At 39.6% G+C, this 18,411-nt stretch overlaps 1 protein-coding gene across 2 annotated transcripts in view; it reads right to left on the bottom strand.

The window, feature by feature from the left end:
• Nucleotides 1-175: 175 nt before the first annotated feature.
• The window catches only part of RB1CC1 (RB1 inducible coiled-coil 1), a 95,229-nt gene continuing 76,993 nt past the window's right edge, over nucleotides 176-18,411 (bottom strand). The window contains exons 21-23 of one of the 2 annotated variants that reach the window (XM_069957590.1): nucleotides 12,076-12,212; nucleotides 6,021-6,091; nucleotides 176-1,294 (exon numbers count right to left, since the gene is read on the bottom strand). In XM_069957590.1, coding sequence (XP_069813691.1) covers nucleotides 1,217-1,294; nucleotides 6,021-6,091; nucleotides 12,076-12,212 — 286 coding nt within the window. In that variant the 3' untranslated portion in view covers nucleotides 176-1,216. The remainder of the gene's footprint in view (nucleotides 1,295-6,020; nucleotides 6,092-12,075; nucleotides 12,213-18,411) is intronic. The other variant, XM_069957591.1, reaches the window with a different exon arrangement.

Genomic DNA, 18,411 nt, shown 5'->3' with positions numbered 1-18,411 from the left:
CCCTAATAACTGAAATACCGCTTGCAATGTCATCTCTCCTACCACCAACCCATATACATAAATTAAACAAATTTAATCTTGTAACCTGTTAGAAATAAGGAATCAATTCAGTAACCTGTGGGAGTAGTTACCCGTAAGTAACATATAATTAGTAAACAAAAAAAAAAAAACACAATTTTTCCCTTGTTTTATTGGAAAACATTACTAGAGCATAACATTTCACATAACTTAAGATGCATGAATAAAATTATGCACAATAATATTGTGTTTTATTTTATGTACAGTATACATATTTTTTTAAAAGACAGATTTTCAAACATTTACAGTTTTAAATCTTTATTGTTTTAAAACTCTACATGTCTTTGCAATACAATAATTTGTTACTTGAGTATGGTTAATGTACAATGAAGTTCAACCATAAAATACAATTTTATCAATATGATCTATTTAACATAACAAAGGATTTCAATATGGCTGGGGTTGCTTTAGCATGGTTTATGCCATGTAGTGCTGTATACATTCTTCCCTTCAAAATGTCCTAAAGAAATCAACCAAAAGTGCATTGGAAAGCTGCATTGACCAGCCAATAAAATTATTTTTTCTTTTTTTTTATGATTTTAGGTAAACAGACAAATTCTAATATATCATACTTTTTTCCTTTTTTTTTATATTTTATAGTTTTTAATTTTTTTTTTTTTTTTTTTTACTGAGGCAAACTCATAGTAAATAAAATGGTGATTATCTGCATGCCATACACACTCCCCTTTGTTGTAAAATTTACACAGGTTATAAAGGACGTGTTGAAGAGTGCCAGTACTTTAGATAAATGTGTTTCACAAAGAGACAATTGCTGGTAATTATGGTAACTAACATTTAACATCTAAGTACAAGCTAATTTATATTTATCAGGCAGAAAGTATGGCTGAAAAAAAAAAACTTAATCCATATTACCTGCCCTTTGAAAGAACAAACTGGTCTTGGTCCACATTTCTAAATAGTTTGGATGAAAGAAAACATGGGCAGATATGCAGAACCCTCTCATGTAAGATTTACATTTCTAAAACATAAATCCTGGAAAAGAAATCATTATACAACACCATAAAGGACCTGAACTCTAATCTTTATAGAAAAAGGATGAGCAGCTGTTTAGGCTATGGATACATGTGGATAAAACAAGCCAGGGTATAAGTGTGTGACAGTAATGGAGGTGAGCAGTCTAGACCTTCTTGTTCCATGGCACAGCTTTCACACGATAAAATTTTGTACCCAGGGGAACTTTAAATCTGTTTTGAGCCTGAAACAAAAGAATACGGATAAATATTAGTTTCTAACCACTATTTACATTAGAACAGGTACAATATTGCTAGGGTCAATTTTCCCCACCTTCTTTTGCACTGGCAATAGTAGTACAGCAAGCAGCAGTGTTTTTGCCAAAAAAAAAAAAAACACTCAGGGGACCCATTTTAAAGTGTGCCTGTCATTTAAAAAAAACTTTTGACATGTCATAGAGACATGTCAAAAGTTTTGATCAGTCAGTGTCTTAGTGTTCAGACCCGTACCAATCGTGAGAATGAGCCACAAGAAGGCCATGCTAAGCACAATCCTCTCCTGGCTCTGTGTCACATGATGAGTTGGGCTTCTAATGTAAGTCTATGAAGCCCGACTGACACAGAGCAGATGCACTGCAGCACAATATTTTCCCCACTTGTTCGCACAATTAGTATGGGTAACTCAGAACTTCAAAACATTGACATATCATCAATCACATGACTATCAATCAGAGGAACTATTATTCCAATGTAAGGGTGCCTTCACACCTACCGGATCCGCAGCGGGTCTCACTTCTGCGGATTCGTAGCGAGAACCGCTGTGGATCCGGTACCATTCACCCCTATGATAGCACGTACTTGCAGCGGGATTGACATCCCGCTGTGAATATGTGCATTAAAGTCCCGCTGTCCGCAGCCCCGCCGTCGCATCCCCCCATCCCCGGCCGCATCCTGCAGCCCGCGGACAGCAGGGGGCTAAAGCACATATTCACAGCGGGATGTCAATCCCGCTGCGAGTATGAGCTATCATAGGGGTGAATTGATACTGGATCCGCAGCTGATCTCGCTGCGAATCCGCAGAAGTGAGATCTGCAGCGGATCCGGTAGGTGTGAAGGCACCCTAAACACAGTTTAACAGGTCATTTAAAGAAAGTTAAAGGGCTTATTCCAAAGGGGAAAAAATATTTAATTTAGATGTTGTAATGAAACTTTGCTAAAAAAACAAAACAAAACAAAAAAACAGTTACTATTTTATATCTTTACATTGAATAGCAGCTGTAAAGGGTGACACAGTGACTGTTTAAGGATCTGTAGGGCTGCTTAAATGGATATTTCAATCACAAATAAAATAGTTATACCTGTAAGGCTCATCAAGATAAATATTTTTGCAAATACATTAATTTTGCAAACTTGCCTCCTTCTCCTGATATGCCGCTTTTTCCTTCCACTTGTTGACAGCTCGTCTGGGTTACCAACCACTGCTCTGCTCTAAAATTAGTGGTCTGGTTGGTGTAAATATAGCTATAATGTAGGAAGAGCACTGCTTTTAGAGTAAAGTGGTGGATTGGTAACCTACACAACGAACTGTCAACAATGGAAAAGAAAGAGCAGGATATCAGGAGACAAGTTTGCTGAATGAATTTGCAAAAATATTTAACTTGACAAGTATTATAGGACAGATACAGCACAATCAATATACAGTGGTCCCTTAACTTACAATGGCCTCAGGTTACAATATTTTCAACATATAATGGTCCTTTCTGGACCATAATAACTTTAGATCAGGCTCAACATACAATGCTACAGTAAAGATCTGTGCAAAATGCGAACAACAAGATGATAGACCAATTAAAGTGGCCATTTTCTGTTAAAGCCTGCACTGATTGGCTGTCTAGTAGCACCTCTCTACAGTACAGTGTGATACTACATGTCCTGTACAGCTGTGTGTCTAGTATCTCCTCTACAGTATAGTGTGATACTAGACACACACGGCAGTACAGGACATGTATCATCACACTATACTGTAGAGGAGATACTAGACACACAGCAGTACAGGACATGTAGTATCAAACCATACATGTCCTGTACTGCTGTGTGTGTCTAGTATCTCTTCCCTACTGTACAGTGTGATACTACATGTTCTGGACTGCTCTTTATCTGTGCCGGGATGAGTTTCTCCTTTGGGCAACACATGACAACTTCATTTTATTTTTCTGGGATCCTGTGTGAACTGTACAGGACTATAAAAATGATTACATCCAGCTGCATCTAACTATCCTTTTCAGCTACTTCCCTGGTGTCTAGATATGGTCTGCAGCAGACCATTATAATAGAGCACCGATCTGATGGATCGGTGCTCTATTATATACACAGCATTGATCTCAATATGAGATCAGTACTGTGTATATAGAAGTCCCCCAGGGGGCTTCTAATTAATGTATGTGAAAAAAAAAGTTTTTAATATAAATATAAAAAATATAAAAGCCCCTCCCCTAATAAAAGTTTAAATCATCCCCATTTTCCCATTTTATAAATAAAAATAAATAAACAAATTTGGTATCGTCACATGTGTAATAGCCCGAACTATTAAATTATAACATTCCTGATCTTGCACGGTAAATGGCGTAAGCGTAAAAAAATTCCAAAGTGCATGCAAAATTGCACATTTTTGGTCGCATTAAATCCAAAATTTTTTTAATAAAAAGCGATCAAAAAGTCGCATATACACAAGTAAGATACCGATAGAAGGTACACATCATGGCACAAAAAATGACACCTCACTTGCTGTGGCCTTTTAAACACGAAAATGCAAAAATGAAAATTTGCCCAGGAGGGAAGGGATTAACTCTTATTTTGGGATGATATTTGGGGGTTTCAGAACCAATTACCAGAGTTTTGGTCTCAAGATTCAACATTTAAACATACAATGGTCGCCCTGGAACCAATTAATATTGTAACTTGATATCTATCGACCTTTATAAAATGTGTCTGTGTCTTCTTTCTTTTCTAAAATCGCTTCATTGGTGGACAGTGTAACCTAGGTGTAACCCCAGTGATGTCTTGTTCAGGGCCACTTTTACTGTAGCCCATGTTCTGGGTTTCATCTTAGTGGTGCAGGCATGTTAACGGCAGCTAAGGATATAGCGACCTCACTGGCTGACTGTGCCACAGAGATGAAACCCAGTGCTCGGGCTGCAGTTGGAGCGGCCCTCAACACAACGTCATTTTTTGTGTGTGTGTGTGTGGGGGGGGGGTTTCTGGGTCAGTGAGTAAGGTGAGTATATATACACTCAGTGAGTATATATACACTCACCGGCCACTTTATTAGGTACACCTGTCCAACTGCACGTTACCACTTAATTTCTAATCAGCCAATCACATGGCGGCAACTCAGTGCATTTAGGCATGTAGACATGGTCAAGACAATCTCCTGCAGTTTAAACCGAGCATCAGTATGGGGAAGAAAGGTGATTTGAGTGCCTTTAAACGTGGCATGGTTGTTGGTGCCAGAAGGGCTGGTCTGAGTATTTCAGAAACCGCTGATCTACTGGGATTTTCACGCACAACCATCTCTAGGGTTTACAGAGAATGGTCCGAAAAAGAAAAAACATCCAGTGAGCGGCAGTTCTGTGGGTGGAAATGCCTTGTTCATGCCAGAGGTCAGAGGAGAATGGGCAGACTGGTTCGAGCTGATAGAAAGGCAACAGTGACTCAAATAGCCAACCGTTACAACCAAGGTAGGCAGAAGAGCATCTCTGAACGCACAGTACCTCCAACTTTGAGGCAGATGGGCTACAGCAGAAGACCACACCGGGTGCCACTCCTTTCAGCTAAGAACAGGAAACTGAGGCTACAATTTGCACAAGCTAATCGAAATTGGACAGTAGAAGATTGGAAAAACGTTGCCTGGTCTGATGAGTCTCGATTTCTGCTGCGACATTCGGATGGTAGGGTCAGAATTTGGCGTCAACAACATGAAAGCATGGATCCATCCTGCCTTGTATCAACGGTTCAGGCTGGTGGTAGTGGTGTCATGGTGTGGGGAATATTTTCTTGGCACTCTTTGGGCCCCTTGGTACCAATTGAGCATCGTTGCAACGCCACAGCCTACCTGAGTATTGTTGCTGACATGTCCATCCCTTTATGACCACAATGTACCCAACATCTGATGGCTACTTTCAGCAGGATAATGCGCCATGTCATAAAGCTAGAATCATCTCAGACTGGTTTCTTGAACATGACAATGAGTTCACTGTACTCCAATGGCCTCCACAGTCACCAGATCTCAATCCAATACAGCATCTTTGGGATGTGGTGGAACGGGAGATTCGCATCATGGATGTGCAGCCGACAAATCTGCGGCAACTGTGTGATGCCATCATGTCAATATGGACCAAAATCTCTGAGGAATGCTTCCAGCACCTTGTTGAATCTATGCCTCGAAGAATTGAGGCAGTTCTGAAGGCAAAAGGGGGTCCCAACCCGTTACTAGCATGGTGTACCTAATAAAGTGGCCGGTGAGTGTGTATATATATATATATATATATATATATATATATATATATATATATATATATATATAACACATACATCCAGTAATGTTTAAAAAATTATTCTTGTACTGCTTGTGATATTCTATTAGCCTCACATTTGCTGGAACAGGGATTGCAAGTGCCCTGTTCTTTCTCAGTTGCACAACAGACGTGACAAGGCATGTGAATGAAGTTAGGCAAGTGCGCTTCCAATCCATTTGCATTCTATGAGAGTGATCGAAACAGAAGATCTATCTTTCAGATGATATAATCCGACTGAATAAACACAAGTGTCAACTTTTTCACAGTATAAATAATGGCAAAAAAAAATCTATTATGTAAAGGAAGCATTTCTGTTCTACTATAGGATCAGTTCTAAGAGTTGATTTGCTCGGTCAGAGAGATCTGAAAAAGATGGTAGCATATGTATTCTATTTACCTTTTTAGCTTGGCAGTACTCCTTTTCCATCACTTTACCAAGTACCCAGGGTCTTCTAGAGGAACCAGAAGCTACATAAACAAGGGAACATATACAAAACATAGTAAGAATTACATAACAAAGGGACAACCGTGGACTGTAACATGAACATTTTATGCTTTCCATGAACTTCACACGCAAGGCAAATATCCCTAACTTTTTGTGAGTAGTGTATAACGAATGAAAAACAAAAAAACAAAATAATAAAAAAATACAAAGAGTAAGGGAAAGATTCTATTAGAGATGAGCGAACCTGGAGCATTGCTCGAGTCCATCCGAACCCGAACTTTCGGCATTTGATTAGCGGTGGCTGCTGAACTTGGATAAAGCCCTAAGGCTATGTGGAAAACATGGATATAGTCATTGGCTGTATCCATGTTTTCCAGACAACCTTAGAGCTTTATCCAAGTTCAGCAGCCCCAGCTAATCAAATACCGAACGTTCAGGTTCGGATTGACTCGAACCCGAACCCGGTTCGCTCATCTCTAGATTCTATATGTACAGAAAATAGTCTTTCACACAGATATCGCTTTTTGTGACTTTGGCCTCAGATGACTCCATCATTTAACAATGACTTAGGGCACAGTAGGAGTTCTTGAAGGATCATTATGTATCATGTAACAATCTTTCAAATAAAATCGGTCTATATTAGAACTGCTACCCTTTAAGGTTATTCTACCAATTGCCAGACTTTGCCCTGCTGCTTTATGTTATTTATTTTACCCCAGTTTCAACATAAACTCTGCAGGTTAATGTCCAGCCATAAATACATGAGCTTATACTCTAAATATTAACTTCAATCTCCTGCCTGGACAGTTAAAATGTTTGAGAACTGACAAACAACTATCAGCAGCTAATACCATGTCACTGCAATATCAACAAGTTATATGTCTCCTCAGCAAGAGCCTCATTGGTACGGCACTGTGCAGCACGAGAGAGCCTGAAGTACTGTATGATTAACACAACTGCAGGCAATGTACAGTCCTAGACCGAGAAATAAATCTAAGATGTAAACATTAGGCAGAGAGAGACAAGAGGGAATTCACTGAAGCACAGTAATATTATACTAAAATAAAGGCTGAATTGTAACTGAAAAGTGAAGAAAAAGATGTGAAGTGGGAAGAGTTTATAATTATTACATAAATTTATTCAGAGTTTTTATTTATTACTAGAAAATGTACCCGGCGCGGCCCGGGTATAAAGTGTCAGTGTGTTAATTAGATTTGTTCTAAGGTGCCTAGGAGGCCAAGCTAAAGGTATTGTTTCATCTGAGTTAATCAGTGGAATTAGTGTATACCTGTAGTGCATAGTTGGAGGGGTTCTGTATACCCACAATGTATAGTTTTTAGGGGTCTCGCATATCTGTAGTGCATAGTTGGGGGGGCTGTATACCTATAGTGCATAGTTGGGGGGGTCCTGTATACCTGTAGTGTGTAGTTGGGGGGGCTGTATACCTGTAGTGTATAGTTGAGAAAGGTCCTGTATACCTGCAGTGTACAGTTGGTGAAGGTCCTGTATACCTGTACTGTATAGTTCGGGGGTCCTGTATACCTGTACTATATAGTTGGTGCTGTATACCTGTAATGTATAGTTGGTGGAGGTCTTGTATACCTGTAGTTTATAGTTTGAGGGTCCTGGATACCTGTAGTGTATAATTGGTGGAGGTCTTGTATACCTGTAGTGAATAGTTCGAGGGTACTGTATAACTATAGTATAGAGTTGGTGGAGGTCCTGTATACCTGTAGTGTATAGTTTGGGGTCCTATATACCTGTAGTATATAGCTGGTGGAGTTCCTGTATACCTGTAGTATATAGCTTTGGGGTCCTGTATACTTGTAGTATAGAGTTGGTGAAGGTGCTGTATACCTGTATTATAGAGTTGGTGTAGGTCTTGTATACCTGTAGGGTATAGTTTTGAGGTCCTGTATACCTGTAGTGTATAGTTTGGGGTCCTATATACCTGTAGTATATAGTTGGTGGAGTTCCTGTATACCTGTAGTGTATAGTTTTGGGGTCCTGTATACATGTAGTATATAGTTGGTGGAGGTCCTGTATACCTGAAGTATATAGTTGGTGGAGGTCCTGTATACAGTACCTGTAGTGTATAGTTTTGGGGTCCTTTATACCTGTAGTGTAAAGTTTTGGGTCCTGTATACCTGTAGTATATAGTTTTGTGAAGGTCCCGTGCACCTGTAGTGTATAGTTTTGGGGTCCTGTATACCTGTAGGGTTGTATTTACCCGTATGGCAGTGTTATTCAGTCACAGTGTGTGGGTATTGGTCATGTCTGGTATGGCGGTGTTATCCAGTCACAGTATGGCGGTATTGGTCAGGTCTGGTGTGTCGGTGTTATCCAGTCACGGTAGGGTGGTATTGGTCAGGTCTGGTATAGCGGTGTTATCCAGTCACAGTATGGCAGTATTGGTCAGGTCTGATATGATGGTGTTATCAAGTCACAGTATGGCGGTATTGGTCAGGTCTGGTGTGGCGGTGTTACCCAGTCACAGTTTGCTGGTATTGGTCAGGTCTGGTATGGCAGTGTTATCCAGTCACAGTATGGCGGTATTGGTCAGGTCTGATATGACAGTGTTATCCAGTCACAGTATGGCGGTATTGGTCAGGTCTGGTATGACAGTGTTATCCAGTCACAGTTTGGTGGTATTGGTCAGGTCTGGTGTGGCAGTGTTACCCAGTCACAGTTTGGTATACCTGTAGTGCCCTGTATATACATGTACTGTATAGATGGAGTAGGGGGTCTACCAGTTATTACTGTGGATGTTGTGAGGCAGCTTCCCTAGCAACCATTGCTCCCTGTGAAAATGAAAGCAGTAATCCTATTGGTTGCCAAGGCTCCAACTGCCGTGTCTGCTGCAGCTAATTATATCACCTGTGTTTGCAGTGAGGAGATTTCCCCATTCATCTCTATGGGGCGCCTCTCTTTCCCCTCCCCCTCCCCTCCTGTACATCTGGCGGGGACGGGACCTTCGCAATAACCTTCCCGGGCACCCAATGTATCTGTGTGCCAAATTTGGGGTCAAATGGTTCAGGCGTTTGGAAGTCTATAGAGGACAGACAGACAGACAGACAGAAGGACAGACAGACAGACTTTCATTTTTATGATATAGATATTGTATTTAACATACAATAGGGCTACAAAAAGTCACAGTACTGTATATCCCTTAAAATGAATACTTATTACCCAAGGGTCCAACCACCAGGACCCCCACCAATCCCAGGACACAATGTTACTGGGAAATGATGGATCCTGTCCTCGGAAACTTCTCCCAGTTTTCCAGCATTGGATACAACTTTTTTTCAGCACCTGGGGAGGAACGCCATGGAGTGGAATAGACTTCAAAACCCTGCAGACTGATGAGCAGAATGCAGATAGGAACAAAGCACCTCACCCCTACTGTAGATTCGCTCATGCCAACTGCTAATCACTATGGCAGTGATGGAAAGCCTTCCCCCAGGTGCTGTATATTTTATCAAGACAATACAGTACATTTGGGGGTGGTGGTGGTGAGGGGGCTTTACCTCCCAGAGTACCCATTTAACATATTAGTGAATTGGCCTGAAAATATGAAGTTTGACTAAACAATGTAAAGTAATATACTGGTTTAAAAGAACATTCTAGGAATCAAATCAACTTAGTCTAAAAATAACCACCACATGTTTGCCCGTAGCATTTAAAGTGAAACATTTTGACATGGACACACTGCGGTATTAGCTGTTGATGTACAATTATAGAAATAACCTATTACCCTAAGGACTATGATAATGACTATGCATAGATACAGTATATGATGTCTCCGCTAACACATAATTCAGATATTGTTCAACTTAAATTCAGCAATGCCTTCACAGATCACACTATCTTTTTTTTTTTTTTTTTTTTTTTTTTTTTTTTTTACACAAACAAGATTTTGGTCTTGTGAGATAAAAACCATTTCAAATAAACATATTCCGGATAGTTCCAGCCTTTGAATAAAACCAGATGAGGAGAATAAGAAGAGCATTTTAAGACATGAAGATCTGTTAGCATGCAAACAAGACTTTCCTCTGTTCACTGCTTTTCATTACCAATTACAAGATTGACTGTGTCTGGTTTTGGGGAAGCGAAAGGCGGTTCTGACTGATCCCAGTAAGAAGATAAGGCATGAGCAGTGGTGGTTATCAGAGAGAATAGGGCCTCTAAATACAGGGTATGTCAGTGGTGTCAAACTGTGGCCCTCCAACTGTTACATCACTACAACTCCCATCATGCAATGACAGCTAAAACTTTGGCTTTCCAGGCATGATGGAAACAGCTGGAAGGGCCGCGAGTCTGTAAAGTAAAAGCAACTTTTAAGGCATAAAAGATGGCGGTCATTGTAATATGGCCATCATACTGAGTTGCTTCTTAATGCTAGAAGAGTATAACACAATATTGTAACATGTCCATAGGATATCCATTTCACAAAGAAGAACCATATAGCCATAATCCTGCATAAAGTGCAATGTTTTGGCAGAACAAATATACCTTGATCAAATTGCTATGCTGCAATTTCCTTTGATGAAGTATCTGATGGTCTGAAGTGGTGGTCCAGCCAGTCATGGGCAGAGCAGAGTGACCCCTGTAAGCTGGCAGCTAATTTTTAATGTATCAATCATTTTTTCCTCCTACATACAGTACAGTATATAGGATAAGGAGTGCCCTCATACAGTATTCATACACACCTTGATTGTCACTGTTCTATATTACATTCTTTTACCTATATTTGGTTTTAGATAAAAGCCTGTCCTACTGGGATTTATTTCTTATGCTGCACAATATCCTACATAACCAGGCCTGGTCTTCCATTACTTCTGGTGGAGGTAGCAGTCAGCAACATCTTGGGCAGCAGACTGAAATATATGAATGAAGGATGCCACCTTGAACACCTTGTTAATTCATTGTTCGCAATGGTTGCAAGCTCAGCTAACCATGAAGAAGACCACAGGCTGTGTTGTTAGGCTACATTCACATGATCGTATTGTGGATCCACAGTTATGGACAAATTAGGCCTTATGCACACGTTCAGTATTTTTTTCTGGTCCTGAAACAACCCGTGAGAAATTGCGGATTGGACATCCGTATTCCATCCGTATTTCCGTAATTCCATTTTTTTACTACTCATTGCTTTTCAATGCACTTCATCCGCATTTTTTTGCGGAAATACGGATGCCAACATGTTACAATCCGTAAACAATCCGTAACCAATTGATTTCAATGAGAGGATCCGCAAAAAAAAAATGGGTCCGCACCCGGTCCGCACTAGGACATGTCCTTTTTTTTTTACGGATTGATTTTCATCCATTTCTGCTACTGATCGTGTGAATAGCCCAATAGACTTCAATGTGCACTAACTCGGATCCGGAAATACGGATTCGTAAATTACGGAACGTGTGAATAAGGCCTTACAGTTCTATTGATTTCTATAGGGCCTGTTAACACTGTAATTTTACGGTTTAGTGAAGTGTTCTGTGCAGCTAAAGAATTGACAAGCCCTAGTACGAGCCGCATGGATTTACATACAGAAGTCTATGAGAATGTCTGTAGTTTGTGGATGTGTAAATGTGCAGCATCTAACACATAGGGTGGTGGTGGTGGTGGTGGTGGTGGGGGTGGTGGTGGTGGGGGTTCGGCAGGCGACAATACCATGTTAAAACTTTATTCTCACTGTTGTTGTAGTGTTTACAATTGTGTGGGGTGCAGTGACTATGTCTGGAGTACTTGCAAGTATTTTCACGGTGTATATCTAATATACATAGAGCCTAAGCAGGAGGCTACACCTTTACAACATTTTTTATTTACTGACTAGTGCCTTTGCCAGGTACTACAGATGACCTTACCAATCACAAAAGAACATAAACCTTACAATATAATAATAAAGCAGATGCAAATATTGTGGTTTTAAAACAGCTGGAGGGCCTGAGTTTGACACGTCTGATATAAATGGTTTAATGGAACGGAAATACGTATAGGTGACACTTACCACACTCACCTGGCTTAAGATCTAATGCCGAAAGTGATTCTGAATGCAGGAAATACAACGTCGGGCTGACTGTGAATAATACATAATTGTCGTGACGTTCATCCAAGATAATAAGTACCAAATCCCCAACCTGGAAGCTGTTAAGATATGAACAAAAGGAAGAATATACTATAAGTATGAACGTGTTTATAAATGAGTGTTATTTGTAACAGATACTGATGCCGCTGGATCATTTTTGTGATTGCTTTTTTTATTTATGTCCACTTGTCCAAGAATAATGATAGCGACACTCAACCGATACATTGCAGATACTTTATTCCAACATCAAGGGCTCATTTTCTGGAACGCACCCGTTTCACTCAGCTCTGGATGTTGGAATAAAATATCCGGCTGCTATATTGGATGAGTGCCGCAACAATTATTCTTGGACAAGCGGACATTACGATGTTCTTATACAGCAGTGCACCTCCCATTAACGCTTGCCTCTAGTGGATGCTTGCTATGCAGTGGGATTGCTGGATCAAGCGGTTTTTTATTTTTTTTAATAGCAAAACCAAATGAGTAGTTGACTAATTCATTCAGTAGAAAAGGCTACTACTAAACTGCCGTCTGATAATCTCTGTGAAAAAAAAAAAAAAGAACAAAGGGCCAGTAAATGCAGATATCAAAAAGGCATATGACAGCAGTTTACAACCACTTATTTGTCACACACATAAAACTGCAGACAGAGGGAACCATGTAGAAGTAACATGTTAGGGGCTGTGAAATCAAGGTAATTTCAGGCAACAAAATATCAGCCAGTAGTTATATGTAAAAAGAAAGTCAGAAAAAGGTTTAAGCCCCCCACCCCTCTAATTGAACAGATTACTGGGAATGTTACTGTTGGGACTTTCTGAAAAGCACATTCTGAAAGACCCTCTTTTAAATTAAAATCATATAATTTAGACCTGGAGTGTAAAACTAGCCAACCCCAATAAAACTACCATTACAACCACAACTTTACAACATTAAAAGTCTGTGGTCAATACAACGTATATAGTCCTTTAAGGGGTATTCTCACTTCAACTAACATAGTTATAGTTGAAAGAATAAATATTTTGCAAATACATCAATTTAGCAAACTTGCCTCCTTCTTCTGATATGCTGCTCTTTCCCTCTCATAGCTGACAGGTCGTTTAGGTTACAGAACACCACTCTGTACTAAAAACAGTGGTCAGGCTGGTGTATATATAGCAATAATGTGAATGTATAGAGGTATAGTTTAAATATACTGTATAACATATCTATATCTATCTATCTATATATATATATATATATATATATATATATATATATATATCTAGATAGATAGATCTATATACAGTGGTACCTTGATTTAAGAGTAACTTGGTTTAAGAGCATTTTGGTTTAAGAGCTCACAGGTTTTCTAAATTGTGACTTGGTTTAAGAGCATGGCTTTGGTTTAAGAGCTCCTTGTACTGGGTGGGAGCGCGAGTTGAGGAGGGGTATGGTCTGCATAGCGGGGTCTACAGCACTGTACTCTGACCCAGGAAGTCTCCCTCACCTTCAAAATCATAGAGATCCACTTCAAGCTGGGGCTTACATCAGGGGACAGGACTGTGGAGGTAATCTCTCCATAGCTGTAACCCCTCTCTCTCCGGACAGAGAGCGCTGCTATACTGTGCCCACATCTGTCCTGCTCATTCCTTCATGCTCCCTGCAGTCTCTGTCAGCCCTTGTGTTTCCCATCCTCTCCATTACTGTACAGTAACTTATATTATCACATATTCTGCAGTTTCTGAATGTTTGTTTCATCTGTTCTACATGTTATTCAGAATAATACATCATTATATTTGGGGCGTGGAACCAATTGTCTGCATTTCTATGATTTCTTATGGGAAAATTTGCTTTGGTTTAAGAGTGGATTTGGATTACAAGCGCGGTCCCGGAACCAATTATGCTCGTAATCCAAGGCACCACTGTATATACACACATACACATAAACAACAACAAGACCTCTGTTTTTAGAGCAGAATGTTGGTTTGTAGCCGAGACAACAAGCTGACAACAACGGTAGGGAAAAAAGCAGCATATCAAGAGAAGGAAACAAGTTTGCTAAGTGAATGTATTTGCAAAAATATATAACTTGAAAAGACCTACAAGTATAACTATATAAGTTGAGATGGGAATATAAGCAAACATTCAGTAAGGAGTAGTGTCACACTTACTGTTAAATAACTATATTTGTGGTTGGTTTTTTCACTATATATGTTATTGACCTGGTGAACAGGACAATCTATGTTTGATTATTATCTAGCGAAGGCAACTGCTCACTATCTCTCAGACCATCTACATGGTCATCTACAGATCCATACGAGGACCTTATTTTTTGTGACACCAAGTGTACTTTATACAGACATTCTTATTTTTCCATAACATATTCTGTAAAAGCGAATCAATACATTCACCATGTGGTAAATCTGACATCTTATCTACATTCCTCAATGTAGTACTATTACTACTACTACTACTTGTAAAAGGTCAAAATTAAAAAAATGTGTTTAAAATTGCTCTATTCTGACTCCTAGTATGTGGGAGATAATTTTTTGCGCTATGATCTGTATTTTTTATCGGTACTATGCTTGCATATATGTGACTTTTTGATCACTTATTCAAATTTTTTTTCTGGGATGTAAGCTGATTGAAAATCAGTAATTTAGCACTTTGGCGGTTATTTGTGCTTACGTCATTTGCCATGCGAGATCAGGAATGTGATAACTTTGTAGTTCAGGTAATTCCACACTAAGCAATACCAAATATGCTTATTTATTTTGTTACATTTGTTTATTTGAAAAACAGGAATGGGGAGGTGTTATTTTTTTTATTTTGGGATGGATTTATACTTTTTTTTTTTTACACTTTTGTAGTCACTCTAGGGGTCTACCTTGATTGCTCATAGAGATCAATGCAGTATCCATGTATTGTATTGATCCATTATCCTGGCAGAAACTGATCCGACCACCAATGACCAGCAGAAATGTAAATGCTGCTGTCAGTACTGACAAAATACTGTTAAAATAGTCAGCAATGGAGATCGCTGACTCTTAGCAGCCTAGAGCCACCGAGTATAGACAGGGCTCAAATCTTAAGCCCTCTCTATACCCCCTTATCAGCACCCCAATGTACATGTACGTTTTGGTGTGGGTAAGAGTTAAAAAAGAGCACCAGTTGCAGACAGGCGCTCATTACTTGACGTAGCTGAAACAGATCATCAATGGCCACATGGCGTAAACCTATTTAGAGAGAGAGTAATAAAGAGAGAGCACCAGGTACCACAGAGCAGAGCTGGGTCATCCCTTACTGCTGCCCATACACAGCTAACTGCAGACTGACAGAGAATTGAAACAAAAACTTATGGATAAGGAGGTACTGTATATAAAATAATAATAAATATCAGTTACAATTTAAATTAGAAGATTTTGTAGTATATAAATTACTACTAAATGCCAACTAGAAACAGATTGGTTTATAAATTACAGAGTAAAACTGTGATGTAAAAATGTATTTATCATTTTTATGACCATGATAAAATTCCATAGGGATTACCAACCCCTAAAACCTTGGCAGTGAATCTCAATACAGTGACACCAAAATATGAAATTTGTCAAAAAACACTTCATTTTGTTTCTGAAAACAGGAAGCAACTGAATAAACACTGGTGACGAGTGGGAAACCATATATTTAACAGGTACTTATCTCAAAAAGTTGTATACAGTTTGTCATAGATACTATGGGGAGAATTTATCAACAATGTAGTGGTAGTGGGTTTTGTGTCACATTCATCGAGTCATTGCTCAAAAAGGTGAAACCTCTGGTTCCTGATCTGCCTTCCAAGTTAAAAATGTGAACAGCAGCATGAAATCTTATTATATATAGCCATTAAATTTATGGCTAGTCTTATAGGCAAGTTTCTTTTATTACATGTGACTTTTACGCAGATTTCATTGAGACTTTGAGTACATTTCCGCTGATTTATCACACTGTGTGCAACTTTTTGTAAATTATGCACATAGGCGGCCCTACCCTGCTGATAAATTCCCTTTAAGAAAAGCATCCGTCCAAAAGTTCGAACACAAAGCTTCTTTTAATACAGATTAGGGAGAAAGAAGCAGCAATGATATTATTGCATTAATTTTTCTGTTTCTGGCATTCAAATTTAAAGGGACCGGTTGACTTGAGGATCAAGTTGTTGGTAATGGAGGAGGTCCAAGGGATTAGACGCTCACCTATCAGACAGGTGGGTAAAAAGGTTAAAAGCCTAAAAAGTGAGTTGAGGAAAAGGCTGCGGGCAGCTGGACAACTTTTATAAATCATTGGCACTTGGTGTAACTAGAAAGTTCACAAAAACACAGAAAAATGCAACAGCTCACCACAATGGCAAGATACAGACCCACTACAGACATAAAAATAGTTAAAAGCAGCCCCCCCCAGCAGCTAAAAAAAAATTCCCACAAAAATAATGAGGCTCTTGGTAACCAGATTGGGGGAGTGGCTGCCTCTACTTGGTCGTGCACTCCACCCAACCCACCCAGGTGGTGTAATTACTTTTGCAGGTATAAGACGGATCTTACATGCCTAGAGCATAGGCGTATTACATGCCATGGAGAGGCCATAGTACAGTGTAGGGTCTGCCCCGATATGGGGGGCTGCTTTTAACTATTTTCATGTCTGTATCTTGTCATTGTGGTGAGCTGTTGCATTTTTCTGCGTTTTTGTGTGTTTGCAATTTCAGCCCTAGCAACGTGCTCCTGCCTAGTGTGAATGGTGCTCTAGGAAAGCTGACCAAATTTGTCTTTTTTTCCGTGTAACTATAAAGTTGCCTCATTAACCAACACCAATGATTACTTTTATTTGCGTCTGTAAATGTTCTGAAAGTCCTTTATATGTATTATGGCATTTATTATAAAAACTGGCATAATTATATTGATAAACTGGTCCCAAAATCACAAAAAAAGAGCGCCAGCAACAAAAAAAACAAGAGTAAGCGTGTAATAGGCTCCACAGTTACAATATTCTCTAGTTTTATTCAAGGACCCAATCCCTAAACTTTACATGGACTGCAAGGAAATGGCAACACGGAGGACAAAATATAATTAACGTCATAGTTACCGTAAAGAAAAAATAAATAAATATGAAAGTAAATCTGTCACGTTTCAAACTGCTGACACTGGTTAGATAGCGGTTAAGAGACACATGGCACCTTTCATACATCTGTTTGTGCCTATAGAGCATAGAGACTAGCTTATATTTTAGCACAAAGTGTCAGAGGCGCATTCCCCAGATCCTGATCTGCAAGATGCAGTGTCTCCTAACCCCTCCTCCCATACCTGACCCTGCTTGATAGACCGTCAGCTGCAGGCAGAGCTCTATGCAGGATGGGAGAGAGGAGTTGTTAGAGCCATTAGAAGAGCAGGAGCTTAGAAAAGCCATTTTGGCTCATTGTACCAAAAAATAAAAGTATTTTTCTTCATTCTGGAATCACAGACAGATATATGAGAGGTACCATGTGTCTCCTTGACCTAATAGCTCTCTAACAGTGTCAGCAGTTTGTACTAGAGCTGACAAACTCACTTTTTTACATTTAGTTACTCAGGTTTTCAGACACCAAGTGTACAGTGATATCCTCTCTCTCCAGGCGGCCGGCACACTCAGGTGCTTAGGAGACACGTCGGCTGCCTGGGGAGAAAGGGTATCACTGTGCAAGAGCTCGGGTCACTCCCAATACATTCCTCCTGGACTGCTAATAGTATAAAGTGTATTGGGGGTGCACTTGGGAGATGCCAGTGCATTGGGGGTGACCCGAGCTCCTGCATGGTGACATGGTGACATCTGCTGCCTGGAGAGGAAGGACACTACTGTGCAGGAGCACGATTTAGAGTGATGATTTTTGTGTAAACTTTGATAAATCTGACTCTTTGTCTAACCTATTATCAGCAGCCACTATGACAGACCTGGTTTTAATGTTTTAGACCAGGCATTGGGAACCTACGGACCTCCAACTGTTGCATAACTAATATTTCCATCACGCAACTGCGTTGGCTGCCCAGGCATGGCGTGATGGGAATTGTAGTTTTGCAACAGCTGGAGGGCTGAAGGTTCGCCATTCCTGCTTTAGACTGTTAAGTCAAATTTCTACACTGCCTAAGAATTAGACTGTTTTAGTAAATCTAGACCACAGTATCTTGTTTTTTGTCTCCTAAATCTCCTAAATGATGTTGGTTTATTGACAAAGTCACAAAGTTTCTTTTTTTCTCATATTTAAACATAAAATATTAT

This window comes from Dendropsophus ebraccatus, chromosome 2 (assembly GCF_027789765.1).
Source record: "Dendropsophus ebraccatus isolate aDenEbr1 chromosome 2, aDenEbr1.pat, whole genome shotgun sequence".
NCBI lineage: Eukaryota > Metazoa > Chordata > Amphibia > Anura > Hylidae > Dendropsophus > Dendropsophus ebraccatus.
Note: the sequence above shows the minus strand (reverse complement) of the source record. Positions and strands in the feature narration are given on the sequence as shown.